Source organism: Pleurodeles waltl, chromosome 2_2, assembly GCF_031143425.1.
Source record: "Pleurodeles waltl isolate 20211129_DDA chromosome 2_2, aPleWal1.hap1.20221129, whole genome shotgun sequence".
Lineage (NCBI taxonomy): Eukaryota > Metazoa > Chordata > Amphibia > Caudata > Salamandridae > Pleurodeles > Pleurodeles waltl.
This window is the reverse complement of record NC_090439.1, coordinates 880,060,213-880,082,634: the sequence shown is the minus strand read 5'-3', so window position 1 is coordinate 880,082,634 and position 22,422 is coordinate 880,060,213. Positions and strand designations below refer to the sequence as shown.

Here is a 22,422-nt window from a genome sequence, read left to right as displayed (position 1 = left end):
TCTAGGACGATGTGCATGAGAAACAAATAGAATAACAGGATGGCTGTTACATTTTCCATCTACATATAAATTACTCCGTCATTTAGCATCAGTTATAGTTAAATGTCGTTTTTGTTGACAATTTGCAAATAGTATTACAGTAGACTAAAACTAAGTTCTATAGTCCACAAAATAACTGTTGCATGGAGACCAGGCGCAGAAGAAATTCCTTGATGAGGAAGGTTGTGTTTGGGTCGGTGAGGTCTTCCGGGTGGAAGTTTAGGTTGCTGAGGAGTATTAAGGCATTGCAGTTGAGGAACAATGGTGCAATAAAGTCTGCGATGGTGCTGGCAAAGTTGGTGCCTGGTCCTTGGTGGGCCTTTGACGAGGGTGGTGCTCAGAGTGCAGTTGGCGATAAGGAGTTTAAAGCTGAGGTTATCCCTGTTTCCGGTGGCTGATTCGGTGGAGGGGATACAGCGTGTGGATTTTGTGAAGATGATGGTGATACCTCCTTCAGGTTGGTATGCTCGGTCCTGTCTGGCGATCTTCTAGATGGTGGGGTGTTGGGGGGGATTGCCCTGGCAATGTCAGAGGCTAATGCAGGAGTCAGCCAAGTCATGCTCTGGAAATGCAGCTCCAGTGACTGGTCGTTGAGTAGGTCCCAGATCTCTGTAGCGTGTGGAGGAGTGGGTTTTGAGGAGTTTGCCAAATAGGGAAGAGTGTGTTGCAGGGGCTACCAGGTGTGTGGTGTTGAGGGTGGTGGGAGTTGAGAACAGTCGATGAGGGTGTGGTGAGGGGTGGTTGTGGGAGAGTACTGCTGAATTTGCAGGTGGTGCAGGGCAACACCCAGTTATGTTGTGGCGCACAGTGCTCCATGCCCCTTTATTTTTATTTTTTTAATTCACAAGTTTTTTTTTATTGACATTTTGATGAGAAGAAAATACATATGATGCTAGGTAAGTTTACAGCAAATCACATTTGCCACACATTGTTGTGCTGTAGAAATGACATTACAGTATATCGTGGTTTGTGGTGGACAGATACATAATATTGATAGGTGTGTTGCTTGTAGTAAGGTAATTCTACACGTTGTTTCTTATAGTGTACGTGAAATGTTACTTTAAGATTTTGAAGCTGCTCGTATATAAATGAGTTTAGCACCATAATGAGAAATTGAAGAAAAGGAAAGAAGAGAATTGTGAAGAGAGGGGTTGAAGGGGATAGAAGCCTGGGGGAGATACCGACGTGAGAGAGAAGGTAAAGGCAACGCTACAAAAGGGAATAGATAAAGTAATTTATCAAAAGGTTCTCCAGTACTGAATAATGTCCTGTCTATTGAAGTGAGCTTAGTCTTCAGTCTGGAGTCTTTCTCCAAGGGTAGAGCAGCTTGCTCGTTTTGATAAAGTGGTCTTCAAAGCGCTACATGTTAATAGCAATGTACAGTTTGACCCAGGCCACATTGAAGAACATCCTGAACGGTTTATAGTTTGCTGCAGCCGCCTCCTCCGAGTGTCACAGGTGTATTGAAGAGTGGGAGCTAGGAACGCGAGGGAAACAATCTGCTTACTAGGAGGATTCACTCTACTTTCCTCAGCATCTCAGTCATTTTTTATACCGTTGGAAAAGTGGAAAATACGTTTCAGACAAAAGCAAATTCTGCTATATCCTTTGGATCTTCTAACAGCCAAAGTTCTCCTCCCTGTATGTCACAAAAGGTCTTTATTCGGGTTTGTTTCATTCCTTGCACTGTGAATTCGCCCTTACATTTCGCTCTTAGGTCAGCAGACTTACAAGTACAGGAATGCACAGTAAAGAAACAAGACTGCGACAACTAGATATCTTTCTTTCTTTATGAACCAGTGTCTGGACATGTGGGTAAAAAGGTTTCTCTAAATCCCCTGCACACCTTAGTAACAAATGTCATGGGCTGTATTATAGATGCACATTCAGTGACAGTTTATCATTCTCCATTTGCTATTCTGTTTCTTATAAACATCACCTGATTTGAAAGGTGGTTAATGTGCACTTCCCGCTTCTGAGCGCTGAAGTTGTGGCGTGCTTTGAGGTGAAAGGAACACACCGCAGTGTTGGGTGCACAGAAGCTTCGGCCGCAGTGTATCGCGGGTGTCCCCGAAGAAACGAACAGCGCCAGTGGGAACACGTCAGCCCAGGCGGTCAAAGCAGCAGTTATTGCATTCTTGTATAATTAAACTACGTGAACACTTCAAACTATTTGCAAGAAGCTTGGTATTGTTTTGTGTTCAACTTCTGTGACTAATGGGTGAAAATCATGTGCAGTAGAGCGGTGGAAGTGCGGTAGCTGGGCAGGAATGTCCTGTGGCAGCTCGCCCTCTCGCGGCGGGGCAGACTCGGCCTGCTGCTGGCGCACTGTCCACCAGGGGCAGCGTAGGGCACCTCCGAAAGAGAGCAGAATTAAACTGAAGATTGGCGACTGCTCTTCTGCTCCTTTCCGAAGCTGCTGTACACACAAGTGTGACTCACTTCTAGTGTCGGGCCTGTCCGTCTACTTCTGCTTGCCCCCTACATTCAGACTACCTTGGTCTGGTCTGCAGTTAGCATGCATGCACGTGAGAGCAAATACTGGCTTTCAGGCTTCTGAGTAGCTCCCATTTGGTTCCAGTCAACTGGGATGGAGACCAAGGCTCCACCAATAATCGGTTAACCTACTTCAAATCATGGTCACGTGCTGCATGTGGCAGATCTGAAAGTCTTGCAGGGTCGGTGCAGCCAGCAGGAGTCTGGACACAGAATATTGTAGGTAAATGGGCAGAAATAATCATAAATTATATGATAGCTGTTATTCAGCTGATACCCACGCCTGAATTTGACTCCCAGTTCGATATGAGAAATTCTTGAAAATGCATGTCTTGCACGAAATGTGTGACGCAGGGCAGTCTCTTGAGAATGGGTTCTGGTTCCACATCTAATTTTTTTTTCTTATTATTCCTATATAGAGAACGCAACTGTATTCTAAATAAGTTTATATTTGCTATAACCTACCCATTCTCCATTAGTGCAACTTTCCACGACTGTGTGTTATAACAATGCCTGGAATTCTTTTTAATATCTTCTCTATATTTACCAACCAAAAATTCAACCCTCTTCATGGCAGTTTGGGTTTTCACTCCTTCTAAACATTTATAAATAATAAGGCTGAATCATTGAACAGCAGACAGTTTCAAAAATTGCCTGGATAGTCTTTGTGTTTACTAAATAAATATGAAGGGAAACTCATGAAATATTCCAATTCATTATCTAGGAATACAGTTTCACCGCAGCAGATAATGTGGGTCTGAGGGTTTGTGTTCCTCGCTGAAGGTGGGCTGTGTATTTTCCGTGGACCCGTTTGCTCCATCATCCTTGTCAACACTCCTCCAGTGATTTCCCTGTGTTCCCTACTGCCACTCACACACTCTCTTTACAAAGCAAAGTTCTGCGTAGTGCTGCCCTGTAGTCTCTGGAGCTGAATATAAATAACATGTTCATTTGTACAGAAAAGTAGAAGCAGGTTGCACAAACACCATCTCTTTCTGGATGATTAAGCAAGAATTCAGGGTCACAAATTGGAATATAATATTGGATTTTAGTTGATGCCACTGGATGACACTTATTTTTTTAAACCGTGCACACATCTAAATGTTTATAATTATGTTTGTATATCATTTGAGTAGGCACTTCAGGAAATTGAGCAGCAGTGGTCAAGGCCATCAAATGAACAACTTACGAAACTGAAAAGTCTTGAAAAATCAGGGAATTATATTCAGGTATGCAACAGATAAAGGGGTCAGCGTATATGATGTTGGGCACCTACCATTTTGTAATCAAGTGATTCTTTGTCATCTGATATGCACCACCCACGCCCATCATGCTTCCAGTATGAGAATCAGTTCTGATAAAGTGTAAATCCTACTAGCAACCAATTTAGCAGATTTTCATAATGTCGCTACTGATCTAGTTATCTCAGAGTTGCTAACCATTTCTAATTTAAGTAGCCATGCAGAGATTAATGCATAAACACACAAAGTTTCTGTGTGGCAGGTCAAAATTTAGCACCTTTCAAAATAGTGCAGAAAACAATCACCTTGACAATGGTGTGGATCTCTATATTATGAAATGTAAGTGCTTCTATGCTATATCTTCTTTCTCTTCCCCCAACCCCTCAAGACCACACCTTACCCAACCCAAAAGAGTGTCAACCACCACCAAGGACTCATTGCACCCATCCATCCTCACCTCCTTTGTTAACCAACTCCAACATGGCCATGGGCTGTGACCTCCCCAACCATTTGATAACATGAGCCTGTGCTTGCCACAATATCCTTTCTCGCAAAAACTGAACAATTAATACCTTCAGTGGTGCTGGAAAACACTTTTCGCAGTGGGGGTACTGGCATCTGTGTAAAATCAATGAAGTCCTAGGAATTGTGAAGAATTCAAGCATCACACAAAGAACAAATATAGCAAATGGTCTTCCTGTTCATCTGAATGGGTTGGGTGTAGTATGGAGCCAGTGGTGCATTTTAGAGCACACTAGTGCAAATATATTACTAGAGCATGGTGTGGTACCACATTTGTAGAACTCATTACCCCCTGGAGATCTATTAACTCTGATCCATATGCCTGTGTGGCCTGGTCCTGATCCTAAGCCTCAGGCCTGCAGGCCCTGATCCTCATATCTGCAGAGCCCACACTCTGAGCACCATGTCTCCGGGGCCCAGACTCTGAGCATCATGTATGCGAGCTCTAACTTAAAGCCTCAAGTCTGCAGAAGCCTTGTTTAGATCGGACAGCTTTGCTACTCTGTGATATATTGGCGAAAGTACACTTAGACAAAACCCATTCACACTGTCTATTCCTTTCCCTGTTTCTGTCATGTCTTGAAATATAAGAGAAAACAAGGAAGAGTATCTTTTCGTAGTGTTTCCTTAACTCTAACTGATCTCTTTTCACAGTTTTTAGAGCTTATGCAGGATGTGTGGCAATATGGATATATTCAGCTCGACCTCTGTACCACTGACCACCCGGAGCCAGACTGTGAGGCCCTTATCTCTGTTGGCAGTCAGGAGATGCACTGCTGCGTAAAGCTGTGTAACAACACAACAGAAGATATCACCTTTAAAGTCAATATGATACGATGCTGGGAGGTCACATTTCTAGTAGGTATCTAAAGGTTTTCTTATTTATTGACCACTTGCGTGAAAAGTCTGAAACCCTACTTTAAATTCTATTATAAATATTTCACCCTCCCTTTATGTCTTATGATGTTATCTCATCCTAATGTAGCATCGTAGCACTCTACTTACTGGAGTAATAGTAGGCAGTGATTGTAGTGGCACTCGCGTAGAACAGGTTTTGCGAGGCATCCATGCTCATGTTTATAGGGTATGTGGTAGCTCGTGCCTTTGCTCGATTAAGGTTAATGTAGTCTTGTGAGTGACTGATCACCTAAGGTTCAAAAACTTGAAGAGCCATGTTTTATAACGTTCCAGCAAGTTGTTTCTTTATTAAGATAGGAACGTAGTTCCCAAGTTTGTTATATTGGCCTGAGGATGAGCGGAGCCAAATTTGGGTTTGGTTGAAATGTTTTCTGAGGGCCTTCACTTTTTTGGTTTATTTAAAAAAAAAAAAAAAAGTCCTTCATTTTCTGTCTGTTAAAATTCTTGCTACGTAAATGAACGACATCAGCAGATTAAAAATGTGTCTTGTCTCTTGCATGAAAATGTCAATTTTTGTGATTTCACTAAAGACCATTCCTGCTGCCTGTCACACACAACATTGTATAAAGTACTTCACAACCAACCCTTTCTCATGATTATATGGTTCTCTTGTCAGCCTTAGTTTTCTTTTTAGGTTGAGCACAGCAGCAGAGAAGCGCTGCTTTTCTAACGCTTTGGTATGTATCTGGACTTTTAATCACATCCACCTCACGCCCATCACTATCACTTTTGCGTGGGCTTGCCTTTCAAAAATCCTTTATTTTAGTTGGAGAATGCTTTGTTTGTTCCTCCTTAGGGCGGTCTTGTTATCACATTGGGGACCGACCCTGTTACATGGCTAATTGCACTTTTGCTGATAACCTTGACTGAAAGCAAACTTCTTTTTCCTTTTGTGTCTCACCTTCACCCTCATGGCGGCGCTCTGAATCTGATCGCTTATGTCAACTGTTTTACTTTTTATTTTCAGTTTGTGTGGCAAGAAAAGTCCAGCTAGTAATTTACAACAAGCAAACGCAAGACCCATTGCAGTTCAAATGCTTGCTGCAGTTACCACTGCATTGAGCGCGAGCGATAACCCTGCACGCACAGCTGTTGGGAGGCCGCTTTCTGCGGCCACCCACGCAGCTCCTCACAAGCTGGACTCCGTGCTACAGCTATTCACGGAGCGCGGGTGGAATGGAAAGCTTGAGCGGCTAATTGCAAAGTGAGATCGGAATGGAAAGCTTGTGAGTGTGCATTCGTTTCTATAAGCCGTTTCCCTCGTAGCTCTACTCGCATTACTGAGATATAATCCTACCTCTCTTCCGTGATGACTTCTCTGTACGTTCTTCAACTCAGTGCTTAATTTGTCAATAAAAGGGTGCCGGTGCCCAAAGCCCTCCTCTTAAACACGCGGCTGCTGCAATTAAATGTGTGAACACGGAATACTGAGGCAGCGCAATCCTGAAGCCATCTCGGGCCTCTTCAATCCATATAAAGCCACTCCCTGCCCCTTCAGCTCACTCCTGCAGCTTTCTACTTTCTCCCTTTGTGACGCTTTTTCGTTTTTCCCTTCCTCCGTCTTTCCCTTATGTGTCTTTTGCTCGCAGCAAATGCTTGAAGCTGAAGAATAAGCCCCGGCACTCAAAACTAAGTGCTGGTGCTCAGCACTGGAAACAACAAGCACAAATTAGGCACTGCTTCAACTACATCCATTCACGTTTCTTGGAAAGAAACAGCGCCAACCTGCCGATAACAGTGATCAGACCACTGTTTCTCTACCATGTAGTAAAACACCATACCACTGTCCGGAATAAGTAGGAATCTGTCTGCATGTCAGCAAAGCACTCACTGAAGACGGACACTTACAGATAAGGATCACGAGATAGGCTCCCTGTGAAAATAAAATCGTACCTAGAGAACCTTGTGCATAGAAAAGCAAAGCTACAAATGAAATAACTATTACCATACTCAAAATAAATGCTCGTTGTGTTAATACCAACTGAGGCATTCAGTAATATGTAATACAATGTCCATGGGAGGAACATTTTAAAAGATTTCCTTGCTATTTGATGAAATTAAGTCTTGGATGTCCATACGGTCTGTCCAATCAGACTTCATACGGTATTGCCGGAGTACTGATATGTTTAACATCGAATTTCTAATCAAGTTCGGAGACAGTAGCCCTTCACTGCCACGTTCTGCATAGTGACTGCATTGCAGGTAGAATTCAGACTACTCTTGAGAAAACGTATACTAATTTTGGGTGAATTTAAGATATTTCTGCCATACTCCTTTTTAAATATGCCTTCAATTTCTACATTTCTATCCCTTGTCCCTAAACATCACAGTATTGTATGAAATGTATCAAAATGCAACCTTTTAAGCAGCCTAAATCTCGACGTCTGCTTATGCCTATTACCTGATGTTAGCACATTCAGCAAGCTCTGCTAATTGTGGTGCAAACAGTCTGACACAGGATAAAGAAATCTGAAAGCTGTGTATAGGTAACCCTGGGAACAGCCTGAGATGCATGTTATTAACAATACAAACGTCAGCTGAGGGCAGAGCACTGTATGGTGCTTTTTCTGAAGGTTGCATCTATAATGTTGGCAAAAACAATATTTTAATCTCATCTCTGAAATGGAGCTGGATAGTTTAAAAAAAAAAAAAAACGGTATCTAACTAACAAGCACTGTTTTTTTAATTTTGGTATCATTAGCCCTGTTCAGCAGATTAGTCGGACTCGCACCAGTGTCCTATTCCACGACAGATGGGCAGGACTACCAGCCACACCTGCCAAGGAATATCCAAAACCAATTGTATTACTGTAGCATACCAAAGATTTTTTTTTGTATGTTTTCCTTGGTAAAACCGTACGGGGAAGAGATTAATGCATGAATCAGGGTGTATGGTGCTCCTCATTTATTGGTTATCCTTTTATCCATAAACAAGGTGTTCTTAAAGAAGTGAAACCAACTCCATGCAGAGTTTTCCAGTTGAACGTATAGTATATTTCAGATGATTTCCTAACTCTGAAATATACGCTTTTTCCCTATGCATTTTTTCCATAGGGTTTTGAACACAGCTATAGCTTGAACCACTGGAGCGAGTTACACCAAATTTCGCAGAAAGGTAGCTCTTGTTCCAGGAAGAGCTCTTTTTAGGTTGAGCATATCAGCACACAAGTGCTGCTTTTTCGACGTGTTGTTATTATTTGGGCTTTTAACCATGCCCATCACTCGTTCAAGGGCTTGCACTGCAAAAATCCTTTGTTATCATTGGTAAATGCTTTACTTTGTCCCTCGTTGGGGCAGTTTGGTTACTTCCTTGGACATCAACCCTGTTACATGGCTAATTGCACTTTTGCTGATATGTTTGACTGCAAGCAAACTTCTTTTTCCTTTTGTGTCTCTCCTTCACGCTCGTGGTGGCCCTTTGAATCGGCTTGCTTATGTGAAACTGTTTTAATTTTAATTTTCAATTTATGTGGCAAAAAAAGTCTGGTTTCTAGTTTACACCGCTAATAGCGCTAACTCGAGCAAATGCGAGACCCATTGCATTGCAAATGTTTGTTTTAATTAGTGGCTTTTCTCACTTTTATGTTTTTGTCCCTCTCCTGAAGCATAGCTCATTTACTTTTGAATGGCTACGGTATAGCGTTCCACTGTTGGCATCATAGCACCTACTTCTTTATTAAAAAAAAAAAAAAAAAAATTATGTCATTACTTAGCACACCATGGAGGGTCCTTGCCTTTATTTTCAGGGTGTGTTCATGTTTTTTTCTTTAATCGCCCTTCTCTCCACTTTCACTCTTTCTCCCGATGATGCTTGCGGTGTGACGGATGGTGGCCTTGGTGATGTCCTGGATGTCTGTTTCCACTCACCTTTCTAATGCTGTGCCATAACGTGCCATGTGCCGAATGATAGCCTTGGTAATGCTCTGAGTGATGCCTTGTGGATTCTAGATGGCATTGAGGCATTCCCTTTTACATGTGTTTGTGCATTGCTTGATATCACTGACCTTCCTTCTACTTTCACTGTACAACTGTGTAGGAAGTTGGCTCTGTATGTGCTATTTCAAAGTAAGGAATAGCATGCACAGAGTCCAAGGGTTCCCCTTAGAGGTAAAATAGTGGTAAAAATAGATAATACTAATGCTCTATTTTGTGGTAGTGTGGTCGAGCAGTAGGCTTATCCAAGGAGTAGTGTTAAGCATTTGTTGTACATACACATAGACAATAAATGAGGTACACACACTCAGAGACAAATCCAGCCAATAGGTTTTTATATAGAAAAATATCTTTTCTTAGTTTATTTTAAGAACCACATGTTCAAATTCTACATGTAATATCTCATTCGAAAGGTATTGCAGGTAAGTACTTTAGGAACTTCAAATCATCAAAATTGCATGTATACTTTTCAAGTTATTGACAAATAGCTGTTTTAAAAGTGGACACTTAGTGCAATTTTCACAGTTCCTAGGGGAGGTAAGTTTTGGTTAGTTTTACCAGGTAAGTAAGACACTTACAGGGTTCAGTTCTTGGTCCAAGGTAGCCCACCGTTGGGGGTTCAGAGCAACCCCAAAGTCACCACACCAGCAGCTCAGGGCCGGTCAGGTGCAGAGTTCAAAGTGGTGCCCAAAACACATAGGCTAGAATGGAGAGAAGGGGGTGCCCCGGTTCCGGTCTGCTTGCAGGTAAGTACCCGCGTCTTCGGAGGGCAGACCAGGGGGGTTTTGTAGGGCACCGGGGGGGACACAAGCCCACACAGAAATTTCACCCTCAGCGGCGCGGGGGCGGCCGGGTGCAGTGTAGAAACAAGCGTCGGGTTCGCAGTGTTAGTCTATGAGAGATCTCGGGATCTCTTCAGCGCTGCAGGCAGGCAAGGGGGGGCTTCCTCGGGGAAACCTCCACTTGGGCAAGGGAGAGGGACTCCTGGGGGTCACTTCTCCAGTGAAAGTCCGGTCCTTCAGGTCCTGGGGGCTGCGGGTGCAGGGTCTCTCCCAGGCGTCGGGACTTTGGATTCAAAGAGTCGCGGTCAGGGGAAGCCTCGGGATTCCCTCTGCAGGCGGCGCTGTGGGGGCTCAGGGGGGACAGGTTTTGGTACTCACAGTATCAGAGTAGTCCTGGGGTCCCTCCTGAGGTGTTGGATCTCCACCAGCCGAGTCGGGGTCGCCGGGTGCAGTGTTGCAAGTCTCACGCTTCTTGCGGGGAGCTTGCAGGGTTCTTTCAAAGCTGCTGGAAACAAAGTTGCAGCCTTTCTTGGAGCAGGTCCGCTGTCCTCAGGAGTTTCTTGTCTTTTCGAAGCAGGGGCAGTCCTCAGAGGATGTCGAGGTCGCTGGTCCCTTTGGAAGGCGTCGCTGGAGCAGGATCTTTGGAAGGCAGGAGACAGGCCGGTGAGTTTCTGGAGCCAAGGCAGTTGTCGTCTTCTGGTCTTCCTCTGCAGGGGTTTTCAGCTAGGCAGTCCTTCTTCTTGTAGTTGCAGGAATCTAATTTTCTAGGGTTCAGTGTAGCCCTTAAATACTAAATTTAAGGGCGTGTTTAGGTCTGGGGGGTTAGTAGCCAATGGCTACTAGCCCTGAGGGTGGGTACACCCTCTTTGTGCCTCCTCCCAAGGGGAGGGGGTCACAATCCTAACCCTATTGGGGGAATCCTCCATCTGCAAGATGGAGGATTTCTAAAAGTTAGAGTCACTTCAGCTCAGGACACCTTAGGGGCTGTCCTGACTGGCCAGTGACTCCTCCTTGTTGCTTTCTTTGTTCCCTCCAGCCTTGCCGCCAAAAGTGGGGGGCGTGGCCGGAGGGGGCGGGCAACTCCACTAAGCTGGAGTGCCCTGCTGGGCTGTGACAAAGGGGTGAGCCTTTGAGGCTCACCGCCAGGTGTCACAGCTCCTGCCTGGGGGAGGTGTTAGCATCTCCACCCAGTGCAGGCTTTGTTACTGGCCTCAGAGTGACAAAGGCACTCTCCCCATGGGGCCAGCAACATGTCTCTGGTGTGGCAGGCTGCTGGAACTAGTCAGCCTACACAGACAGTCGGTTAAGTTTCAGGGGGCACCTCTAAGGTGCCCTCTGTGGTGTATTTTACAATAAAATGTACACTGGCATCAGTGTGCATTTATTGTGCTGAGAAGTTTGATACCAAACTTCCCAGTTTTCAGTGTAGCCATTATGGTGCTGTGGAGTTCGTGTTTGACAGACTCCCAGACCATATACTCTTATGGCTACCCTGCACTTACAATGTCTAAGGTTTTGTTTAGACACTGTAGGGGTACCATGCTCATGCACTGGTACCCTCACCTATGGTATAGTGCACCCTGCCTTAGGGCTGTAAGGCCTGCTAGAGGGGTGTCTTACCTATACTGCATAGGCAGTGAGAGGCTGGCATGGCACCCTGAGGGGAGTGCCATGTCGACTTACTCGTTTTGTCCTCACTAGCACACACAAGCTGGCAAGCAGTGTGTCTGTGCTGAGTGAGAGGTCTCCAGGGTGGCATAAGACATGCTGCAGCCCTTAGAGACCTTCCTTGGCATCAGGGCCCTTGGTACTAGCAGTACCAGTTACAAGGGACTTATCTGGATGCCAGGGTCTGCCAATTGTGGATACAAAAGTACAGGTTAGGGAAAGAACACTGGTGCTGGGGCCTGGTTAGCAGGCCTCAGCACACTTTCAATTGTAAACATAGCATCAGCAAAGGCAAAAAGTCAGGGGGCAACCATGCCAAGGAGGCATTTCCTTACACAACCCCCCCCCCCAAACGAAAGAGGATGAGACTAACCTTTCCCAAGAGAGTCTTCATTTTCTAAGTGGAAGAACCTGGAAAGGCCATCTGCATTGGCATGGGCAGTCCCAGGTCTGTGTTCCACTATAAAGTCCATTCCCTGTAGGGAGATGGACCACCTCAACAGTTTAGGATTTTCACCTTTCATTTGCATCAGCCATTTGAGAGGTCTGTGGTCAGTTTGAACTAGGAAGTGAGTCCCAAAGAGGTATGGTCTCAGCTTCTTCAGGGACCAAACCACAGCAAAGGCCTCCCTCTCAATGGCACTCCAACGCTGCTCCCTGGGGAGTAACCTCCTGCTAATGAAAGCAACAGGCTGGTCAAGGCCATCATCATTTGTTTGGGACAAAACTGCCCCTATCCCATGTTCAGAGGCATCAGTCTGCACAATGAACTGCTTAGAATAATCTGGAGCTTTGAGAACTGGTGCTGAGCACATTGCCTGTTTCAGGGTGTCAAAGGCCTGTTGGCATTCCACAGTCCAGTTCACTTTCTTGGGCATTTTCTTGGAGGTGAGTTCAGTGAGGGCTGTCGCAATGGATCCATATCCCTTCACAAACCTCCTGTAATACCCAGTCAAGCCAAGGAATGCCCTGACTTGAGTCTGGGTTTTTGGAGCTACCCAGTCCAGAATAGTCTGGATCTTGGGTTGGAGTGGCTGAACTTGGCCTCCACCTACAAGGTGGCCCAAGTAAACCACAGTTCCCTGCCCTATCTGGCATTTGGATGCCTTGATAGAGAGGCCTGCAGATTGCAGAGCCTTCAAAACCTTCTTCAGGTGGACCAGGTGATCCTGCCAGGTGGAGCTAAAGACAGCAATATCATCAAGATAAGCTGTGCTAAAGGACTCCAAGCCAGCAAGGACTTGATTCACCAACCTTTGGAAGGTGGCAGGGGCATTCTTTAAACCAAAGGGCATAACAGTAAACTGATAATGCCCATCAGGTGTGGAGAATGCTGTTTTCTCTTTTGCTCCAGGTGCCATTTTTATTTGCCAGTACCCTGCTGTCAAGTCAAAGGTACTTAGGAATTTGGCAGCACCTAATTTATCTATGAGCTCATCAGCTCTTGGAATTGGATGAGCATCTGTCTTGGTGACAGAATTGAGCCCTCTGTAGTCCACACAAAACCTCATCTCTTTCTTTCCATCTTTGGTGTGAGGTTTGGGGACTAAGACCACTGGGCTAGCCCAGGGGCTGTCAGAGCGCTCAATTACTCCCAATTCCAGCATCTTGTGGACTTCCACCTTGATGCTTTCCTTAACATGGTCAGATTGTCTAAAGATTTTGTTCTTGACAGGCATGCTGTCTCCTGTGTCCACATCATGGGTACACAGGTGTGTCTGACCAGGGGTTAAGGAGAAGAGTTCAGGAAACTGTTGTAGGACTCTCCTACAATCAGCTTGCTGTTGGCCAGAGAGGGTGTCTGAGTAGATCACTCCATCTACTGTGCCATCTTTTGGGTCTGATGACAGAAGATCAGGGAGAGGTTCACTCTCTGCCTCCTGATCCTCATCTGTTACCATCAACAGATTCACATCAGCCCTGTCGTGGAAGAGCTTAAGGCGGTTCACATGGATCACCCTCTTGGGGCTCCTGCTTGTGCCCAGGTCCACCAGGTAGGTGACCTGACTCTTCCTTTCTAGTACTGGGTAAGGGCCACTCCATTTGTCCTGGAGTGCCCTGGGAGCCACAGGCTCCAGAACCCAGACTTTCTGCCCTGGTTGGAACTCAACCAGTGCAGCCTTTTGGTCATACCAAAACTTCTGGAGCTGTTGGCTGGCCTCAAGGATTTTGGTTGCCTTTTCCATGTACTCTGCCATTCTAGAGCGAAGGCCAAGTACATAGTCCACTATGTCCTGTTTAGGCTCATGGAGAGGTCTCTCCCAGCCTTCTTTAACAAGAGCAAGTGGTCCCCTTACAGGATGACCAAACAGAAGTTCAAAGGGTGAGAATCCTACTCCCTTCTGTGGCACCTCTCTGTAAGCGAAAAGCAGACATGGCAAGAGGACATCCCATCTCCTTTTGAGTTTTTCTGGGAGCCCCATGATCATGCCTTTTAATGTCTTGTTGAATCTCTCAACCAAGCCATTAGTTTGTGGATGGTATGGTGTAGTGAATTTATAAGTCACTCCACACTCATTCCACATGTGCTTTAGGTATGCTGACATGAAGTTGGTACCTCTGTCAGACACCACCTCCTTAGGGAAACCCACTCTGGTAAAGATACCAATGAGGGCCTTGGCTACTGCAGGGGCAGTAGTCGACCTAAGGGGAATAGCTTCAGGATACCTGGTAGCATGATCCACTACTACCAGGATATACATATTTCCTGAGGCTGTGGGAGGTTCTAGTGGACCAACTATGTCCACACCCACTCTTTCAAAGGGAACCCCCACCACTGGAAGTGGAATGAGGGGGGCCTTTTGATGCCCACCTGTCTTACCACTGGCTTGACAGGTGGGGCAGGAGAGGCAAAACTCCTTAACCATGTTGGACATATTGGGCCAGTAGAAGTGGTTGACTAACCTCTCCCACGTCTTGGTTTGTCCCAAATGTCCAGCAAGGGGAATGTCATGGGCCAATGTTAGGATGAACTTCCTGAACAGCTGAGGCACTACCACTCTCCTAGTGGCACCAGGTTTGGGGTCTCTGGCCTCAGTGTACAGGAGTCCATCTTCCCAATAGACCCTATGTGTTCCATTTTTCTTGCCTTTGGACTCTTCAGCAGCTTGCTGCCTAAGGCCTTCAAGAGAGGGACAGGTTTCTTGTCCCTTACACAGCTCCTCCCTTGAGGGTCCCCCTGGGCCTAAGAGCTCAACCTGATAAGGTTCAAGCTCCAAAGGCTCAGTTCCCTCAGAGGGCAGAACTTCTTCCTGAGAAGAGAGGTTCCCTTTCTTTTGCTGTGTTGCAGTTGGTTTCCCAACTGACTTTCCTGTTCTCTTGGTAGGCTGGGCCATTTTTCCAGACTCCAGCTCTACTTTTTCACCCTGTGCCTTGCACTGTGCTCTTGTTTTCACACACACCAGTTCAGGGATACCCAGCATTGCTGCATGGGTTTTTAGTTCTACCTCAGCCCATGCTGAGGACTCCAGGTCATTTCCAAGCAGACAGTCCACTGGGATATTTGAGGAGACCACCACCTGTTTCAGGCCATTGACCCCTCCCCATTCTAAAGTAACCATTGCCATGGGATGTACTTTTCTCTGATTGTCAGCGTTGGTGACTGTGTAAGTTTTTCCAGTCAGGTATTGGCCAGGGGAAACCAGTTTCTCTGTCACCATGGTGACACTGGCACCTGTATCCCTCAGGCCCTCTATTCTAGTCCCATTAATTAAGAGTTGCTGTCTGTATTTTTGCATGTTAGGCGGCCAGACAGCTAGTGTGGCTAAATCCACCCCACCCTCAGAAACTAGAGTAGCTTCAGTGTGGACCCTGATTTGCTCTGGGCACACTGTTGATCCCACTTGGAGACTAGCCATACCAGTGTTACCTGGATGGGAGTTTGGAGTGGAACCTTTCTTGGGACAGGCCTTGTCTCCAGTTTGGTGTCCATGCTGTTTACAGCTATGACACCAGGCCTTTTTGGGATCAAAGTTTTTACCCTTGTACCCATTGTTTTGTGAAGAGGCTCTGGGCCCACCCTCCTGTGTAGGTTTTTGGGGGCCTGTAGAAGACTCTTTACTATTTTTAGTTTTGGTTGTCTCATCACCCTTCCCCTGGGGAGTCTTTGTGACCCCTTTCTTTTGGTCACCCCCTGTTGAAGTCTTGGACACCCTTGTCTTGACCCAATGGTCCGCCTTCTTTCCCAATTCTTGGGGAGAAATTGGTCCTAGGTCTACCAGATGCTGATGCAGTTTATCATTGAAACAATTACTCAATAGGTGTTCTTTCACAAATAAATTGTACAGCCCATCATAATTACTTTCACCACTGCCTTGAATCCAACCATCTAGTGTTTTCACTGAGTAGTCAACAAAGTCAACCCAGGTCTGGTTCGAGGATTTTTGAGCCCCCCTGAACCTAATCCTGTACTCCTCAGTGGAGAATCCAAAGCCCTCAATCAGGGTACCCTTCATGAGGTCATAAGATTCTGCATCTTTTCCAGAGAGTGTGAGGAGTCTATCCCTACACTTTCCAGTGAACATTTCCCAAAGGAGAGCACCCCAGTGAGATCTGTTCACTTTTCTGGTTACACAAGCCCTCTCAAAAGCTGTGAACCACTTGGTGATGTCATCACCATCTTCAAATTTTGTCACAATCCCTTTGGGGATTTTTAACATGTCAGGAGAATCTCTGACCCTATTTATATTGCTGCCACCATTGATGGGTCCTAGGCCCATCTCTTGTCTTTCCCTTTCTATGGCTAGGAGCTGTCTCTCTAAAGCCAATCTTTTGGCCATCCTGGCTAACAGGAGGTCATCTTCACTGAGAGCATCCTCAGTGATTTCAGAAATGTGGGACCCTCCTGTGAGGGACTCACCATTTCTGACTAACACAGTTGGAGACAGGACTTGAGGGGTCCTGTTCTCCCTATTTAGGACTGGAGGAGGGACATTGGCCTCCAAGTCACTAATTTCTTCCTCTGTGATGTCATCATCAGAGGGGTTGGCTTTTTCAAACTCTGCCAACAGCTCCTGGAGCTGAATTTTGGTAGGTCTGGAGCCAATGGTTATTTTTTTGATATTACAGAGAGACCTTAGCTCCCTCATCTTAAGATGGAGGTAAGGTGTGGTGTCGAGTTCCACCACATTCATCTCTGTATCAGACATTATTTTGCTAAGAGTTGGAAGACTTTTTAAAGAATCTAAAACTGTTTCTAGAATCTAATTTCAAACTTTTAACAACCTTTTAAACTCTAAAAGACAATGCTAAACAGGGACTTAACACACAAGGCCCTAGCAGGACTTATAAGAATTTAGAAAAATTTCAAATTGCAAAAATGAATTTCTAATGACAATTTTGGAATTTGTGGTGTGATCAGGTATTGGCTGAGTAGTCCAGCAAATGCAAAGTCTTGTACCCCACCGCTGATCCACCAATGTAGGAAGTTGGCTCTGTATGTGCTATTTCAAAGTAAGGAATAGCATGCACAGAGTCCAAGGGTTCCCCTTAGAGGTAAAATAGTGGTAAAAATAGATAATACTAATGCTCTATTTTGTGGTAGTGTGGTCGAGCAGTAGGCTTATCCAAGGAGTAGTTAAGCATTTGTTGTACATACACATAGACAATAAATGAGGTACACACACTCAGAGACAAATCCAGCCAATAGGTTTTTATATAGAAAAATATATTTTCTTAGTTTATTTTAAGAACCACAGGTTCAAATTCTACATGTAATATCTCATTCGAAAGGTATTGCGGGTAAGTACTTTAGGAACTTCAAATCATCAAAATTGCATGTATACTTTTCAAGTTATTGACAAATAGCTGTTTTAAAAGTGGACACAGTGCAATTTTCACAGTTCCTAGGGGAGGTAAGTTTTGGTTAGTTTTACCAGGTAAGTAAGACACTTACAGGGTTCAGTTCTTGGTCCAAGGTAGCCCACCGTTGGGGGTTCAGAGCAACCCCAAAGTCACCACACCAGCAGCTCAGGGCCGGTCAGGTGCAGAGTTCAAAGTGGTGCCCAAAACACATAGGCTAGAATGGAGAGAAGGGGGTGCCCCGGTTCCGGTCTGCTTGCAGGTAAGTACCCGCGTCTTCGGAGGGCAGACCAGGGGGGTTTTGTAGGGCACCGGGGGGGACACAAGCCCACACAGAAATTTCACCCTCAGCGGCGCGGGGGCGGCCGGGTGCAGTGTAGAAACAAGCGTCGGGTTCGCAGTGTTAGTCTATGAGAGATCTCGGGATCTCTTCAGCGCTGCAGGCAGGCAAGGGGGGGCTTCCTCGGGGAAACCTCCACTTGGGCAAGGGAGAGGGACTCCTGGGGGTCACTTCTCCAGTGAAAGTCCGGTCCTTCAGGTCCTGGGGGCTGCGGGTGCAGGGTCTCTCCCAGGCGTCGGGACTTTGGATTCAAAGAGTCGCGGTCAGGGGAAGCCTCGGGATTCCCTCTGCAGGCGGCGCTGTGGGGGCTCAGGGGGGACAGGTTTTGGTACTCACAGTATCAGAGTAGTCCTGGGGTCCCTCCTGAGGTGTTGGATCTCCACCAGCCGAGTCGGGGTCGCCGGGTGCAGTGTTGCAAGTCTCACGCTTCTTGCGGGGAGCTTGCAGGGTTCTTTCAAAGCTGCTGGAAACAAAGTTGCAGCCTTTCTTGGAGCAGGTCCGCTGTCCTCTGGAGTTTCTTGTCTTTTCGAAGCAGGGGCAGTCCTCAGAGGATGTCGAGGTCGCTGGTCCCTTTGGAAGGCGTCGCTGGAGCAGGATCTTTGGAAGGCAGGAGACAGGCCGGTGAGTTTCTGGAGCCAAGGCAGTTGTCGTCTTCTGGTCTTCCTCTGCAGGGGTTTTCAGCTAGGCAGTCCTTCTTCTTGTAGTTGCAGGAATCTAATTTTCTAGGGTTCAGGGTAGCCCTTAAATACTAAATTTAAGGGCGTGTTTAGGTCTGGGGGGTTAGTAGCCAATGGCCACTAGCCCTGAGGGTGGGTACACCCTCTTTGTGCCTCCTCCCAAGGGGAGGGGGTCACATTCCTAACCCTATTGGGGGAATCCTCCATCTGCAAGATGGAGGATTTCTAAAAGTTAGAGTCACTTCAGCTCAGGACACCTTAGGGGCTGTCCTGACTGGCCAGTGACTCCTCCTTGTTGCTTTCTTTGTTCCCTCCAGCCTTGCCGCCAAAAGTGGGGGCCGTGGCCGGAGGGGGCGGGCAACTCCACTAAGCTGGAGTGCCCTGCTGGGCTGTGACAAAGGGGTGAGCCTTTGAGGCTCACCGCCAGGTGTCACAGCTCCTGCCTGGGGGAGGTGTTAGCATCTCCACCCAGTGCAGGCTTTGTTACTGGCCTCAGAGTGACAAAGGCACTCTCCCCATGGGGCCAGCAACATGTCTCTGGTGTGGCAGGCTGCTGGAACTAGTCAGCCTACACAGACAGTCGGTTAAGTTTCAGGGGGCACCTCTAAGGTGCCCTCTGTGGTGTATTTTACAATAAAATGTACACTGGCATCAGTGTGCATTTATTATGCTGAGAAGTTTGATACCAAACTTCCCAGTTTTCAGTGTAGCCATTATGGTGCTGTGGAGTTCGTGTTTGACAGACTCCCAGACCATATACTCTTATGGCTACCCTGCACTTACAATGTCTAAGGTTTTGTTTAGACACTGTAGGGGTACCATGCTCATGCACTGGTACCCTCACCTATGGTATAGTGCACCCTGCCTTAGGGCTGTAAGGCCTGCTAGAGGGGTGTCTTACCTATACTGCATAGGCAGTGAGAGGCTGGCATGGCACCCTGAGGGGAGTGCCATGTCGACTTACTCGTTTTGTCCTCACTAGCACACACAAGCTGGCAAGCAGTGTGTCTGTGCTGAGTGAGAGGTCTCCAGGGTGGCATAAGACATGCTGCAGCCCTTAGAGACCTTCCTTGGCATCAGGGCCCTTGGTACTAGAAGTACCAGTTACAAGTGACTTATCTGGATGCCAGGGTCTGCCAATTGTGGATACAAAAGTACAGGTTAGGGAAAGAACACTGGTGCTGGGGCCTGGTTAGCAGGCCTCAGCACACTTTCAATTGTAAACATAGCATCAGCAAAGGCAAAAAGTCAGGGGGCAACCATGCCAAGGAGGCATTTCCTTACAAACTGTGTATTACTTTGTCCTTGATTGACTGTTGACATCAAACAATTGCCTTTAAAATGGGGTAGGATGAACATTTTGGGCATTATATGCTATCCTGAAATAAATGAGAAATATGTTGTGCCATTATTTTTTTAATTGTTAAAATCTTTTTGATTAAACAAAGCTGATGCTCCGCGTACAGCAAATGCAGTGATTAAGGTAATCGCACAGTATACATGTGATAGAGAGCAGACGTGCTTAGACACCAGCAGCAATCATAAAGCACAGAGTCCGAATATAATATAAAGATCTCATTTCATGACAAGTGGAAAATCTGGATGCTACTCGTCTACCCCTTGCTTCCTTCCCAACCCCATCCGCTTCAGTAAGTGCGCCAGTTGCCCCACACCTTGTCCCATTTCTTGGAGCAGCCCCTACTCTGATAGACCACCTGTTCTGCCAGTTGACACCAGTCCATGTCAGATTCTCAGTCCTCAGTGACGTTTGTGCTATTATAATCCACCAGCCTCCAAATACCAGCTAACATCCTGGACTCTAATACAATTTGAATTTGTATGTGCATAGGTTTTCCCTCGTGGCAGTGTATATGCAGTGTTTCTTGTCAAAGATTTCTTTTTTTAATTTATGAGAGCAAATAGAGAGATTTTACATATTGACAGGTTGGGTACACTGCCAGTGGTTGGTGATAGAATTACTACAGAAAGTTTGGTTTATGGGCAACAATTAAACATGATCTAAAAACATATGTTTGAGCGGGAAAGAGTGGTATATCCTTTGTGCCCCATTCATGCTCAGCAAGTAAGGAGTGAGTGGTAAGAATAATGGGGAAGCTGTAAAAAAAAAAAAAAGTGCTCGAACTAGCTAATGCAAGGGTCATTAGTATTACATTTAGTATGGATGCAGGATTTGTAGATGTTAGAATGAAGCAATGCTAGAAACTGTTGACGAAGATGGATTTTTCAGAAGTGATTCTATAGTGCTGGTTTACTATGATGCAGGGTCCCAACTGTGGAATCCGTGTGCACAGATGGGTTTGACATTTAAAAAAATGTGTACTTGTCCACTGGGTGAAATGCTACAGTAAACAACTTACCACATAAAAAATAACCCCAATCTTGATTATACCCGGGGCCATATCATGTCTGGGTATGCACTTGCCAACCTCTGATCTGGTCTCTTTTCTTATTATACCACTGAATATATCACAGCCCTGTTAATGTCCAGTCTTTCCGTCGTCCTATTGTCTCCATAACCAAGGGGCTCTGTTAATGTTTGAACTTGGTTTAGGACATCATGGTAGGGATCTCGATATTCCAGTGCATTCCTTATGCCTTACATTTATTCCATTACAGTTTTCAATGTATCCTGATATCGTGGGTTCTCTTCCCACCTTAGTATCTGAGGAAGTATGTAGTGTTTTACTGTTGTACATTTACTGCAAAGCATTCAGTTGATTTTACAAAACGTAAATGTAAATACAGTATTCTTTCTACACAGACTGTGGCCAACGGAGGATCAAGGTAAACTGGTCAAAGTTTGATCTTCACTCAACCGCATTGTGTAATCTTGTGCAAGACACATTTGTGATTTCTCTACTCTTTCCTCGCTGTAGGGAGCTGTAGATGGAGTGCTAACAGATGACGAGAAAATGGAGCTTAAATTTGAGTACAACGCTGCAGGCACATGGAAGTGGATCACCGTTTACACAAAGCAGGTTGGTCATTTCGTGGTTCTGAAAATGCTGATGTCTAAAACTTGACATCTGTATATTTTGTCTTCTGTTGCCTTGAGATCTGTAGCCATTAACACTAACATAATGATCCGGGGAAGTACCACAGAATTAAGGCCTTCTGCTACAAAGCCGAATTCTTGATAGTAACTTAAGTTGACTATGATACAGAATTTAATAACTGAAATTGTGGTGGTTTGTTACTAAATGGAAAATGCTAAAGCTAAACCAAATCAAGCAAACTCTTCACATGAATTTGTCCAGTGGTGAATACACTGGGTAAATAAAATGGGTCTAGGTTTGTGCTGTCTCTTTACTTAGCTTGTAAACCTGTTCCCATTGAGGACTCGGAGCCTCGTGTCTGCAGATCCCACTCTCTGAGCCTCTTTCATGTGAGGTCTGACTTAAAAGCCTCATCCTGTGAAAGCTTTATTTTGTTCGGACAGCTTTGCTATGCTGTGACATTTTGGTGAAAGTACACTTAGACAGACCCCACTCACTCTGTCCATTGCTTTCCAAGCTTGTCATGTTGTGAAATATAGGGGAAGGTCAGTAAGTGAATCTTTTCGGAGTGTATGGAAGCACAGGTGTAAATAATATTAGTGTCTTAATTAATATAGCACACAATATGTAATGGCCTCTAGTAGAAGCACTGAACACCACAGAGGCATATGGGATGGGGACACCTACTTGACTAAAATACGAAGAATATGTTAACTCACATTTAAAGAATTACACGGATCAAAAGGTAAAATAGTGCATGCGCTACCACGCAGGTTATGCTGGCTAGCGCAGGAAAAACTTTGGAAAACGATTGCAGATACCCTTGGTGCATTAGAAGGTGATTTGTTAGGTGTGAGGAACTGCCGATGCTATAAGAAAGTATATTTGCCCCATTCAAAATAGTACTGGTGAGTGAGAGTAGGCACGCAGCTCAGCCAGCTGCAACTGAACCACGTTACTGACATCACAAATAGGTCTTGTCGTCATGGAG

General features: G+C 45.6%; 1 protein-coding gene across 5 annotated transcripts in view; it reads left to right on the top strand.

Annotated features, from left to right (window-relative positions):
* SNX31 (sorting nexin 31) overlaps nt 1-22,422 on the top strand; it is a 254,818-nt gene that overhangs the window by 177,292 nt on the left and 55,104 nt on the right. For all 5 annotated transcript variants that reach the window (XM_069220559.1, XM_069220562.1, XM_069220558.1 and 2 more), the window contains exons 9-11: nt 3,672-3,764; nt 4,953-5,156; nt 21,312-21,413. In XM_069220559.1, coding sequence (XP_069076660.1) covers nt 3,672-3,764; nt 4,953-5,156; nt 21,312-21,413 — 399 coding nt within the window. The remainder of the gene's footprint in view (nt 1-3,671; nt 3,765-4,952; nt 5,157-21,311; nt 21,414-22,422) is intronic.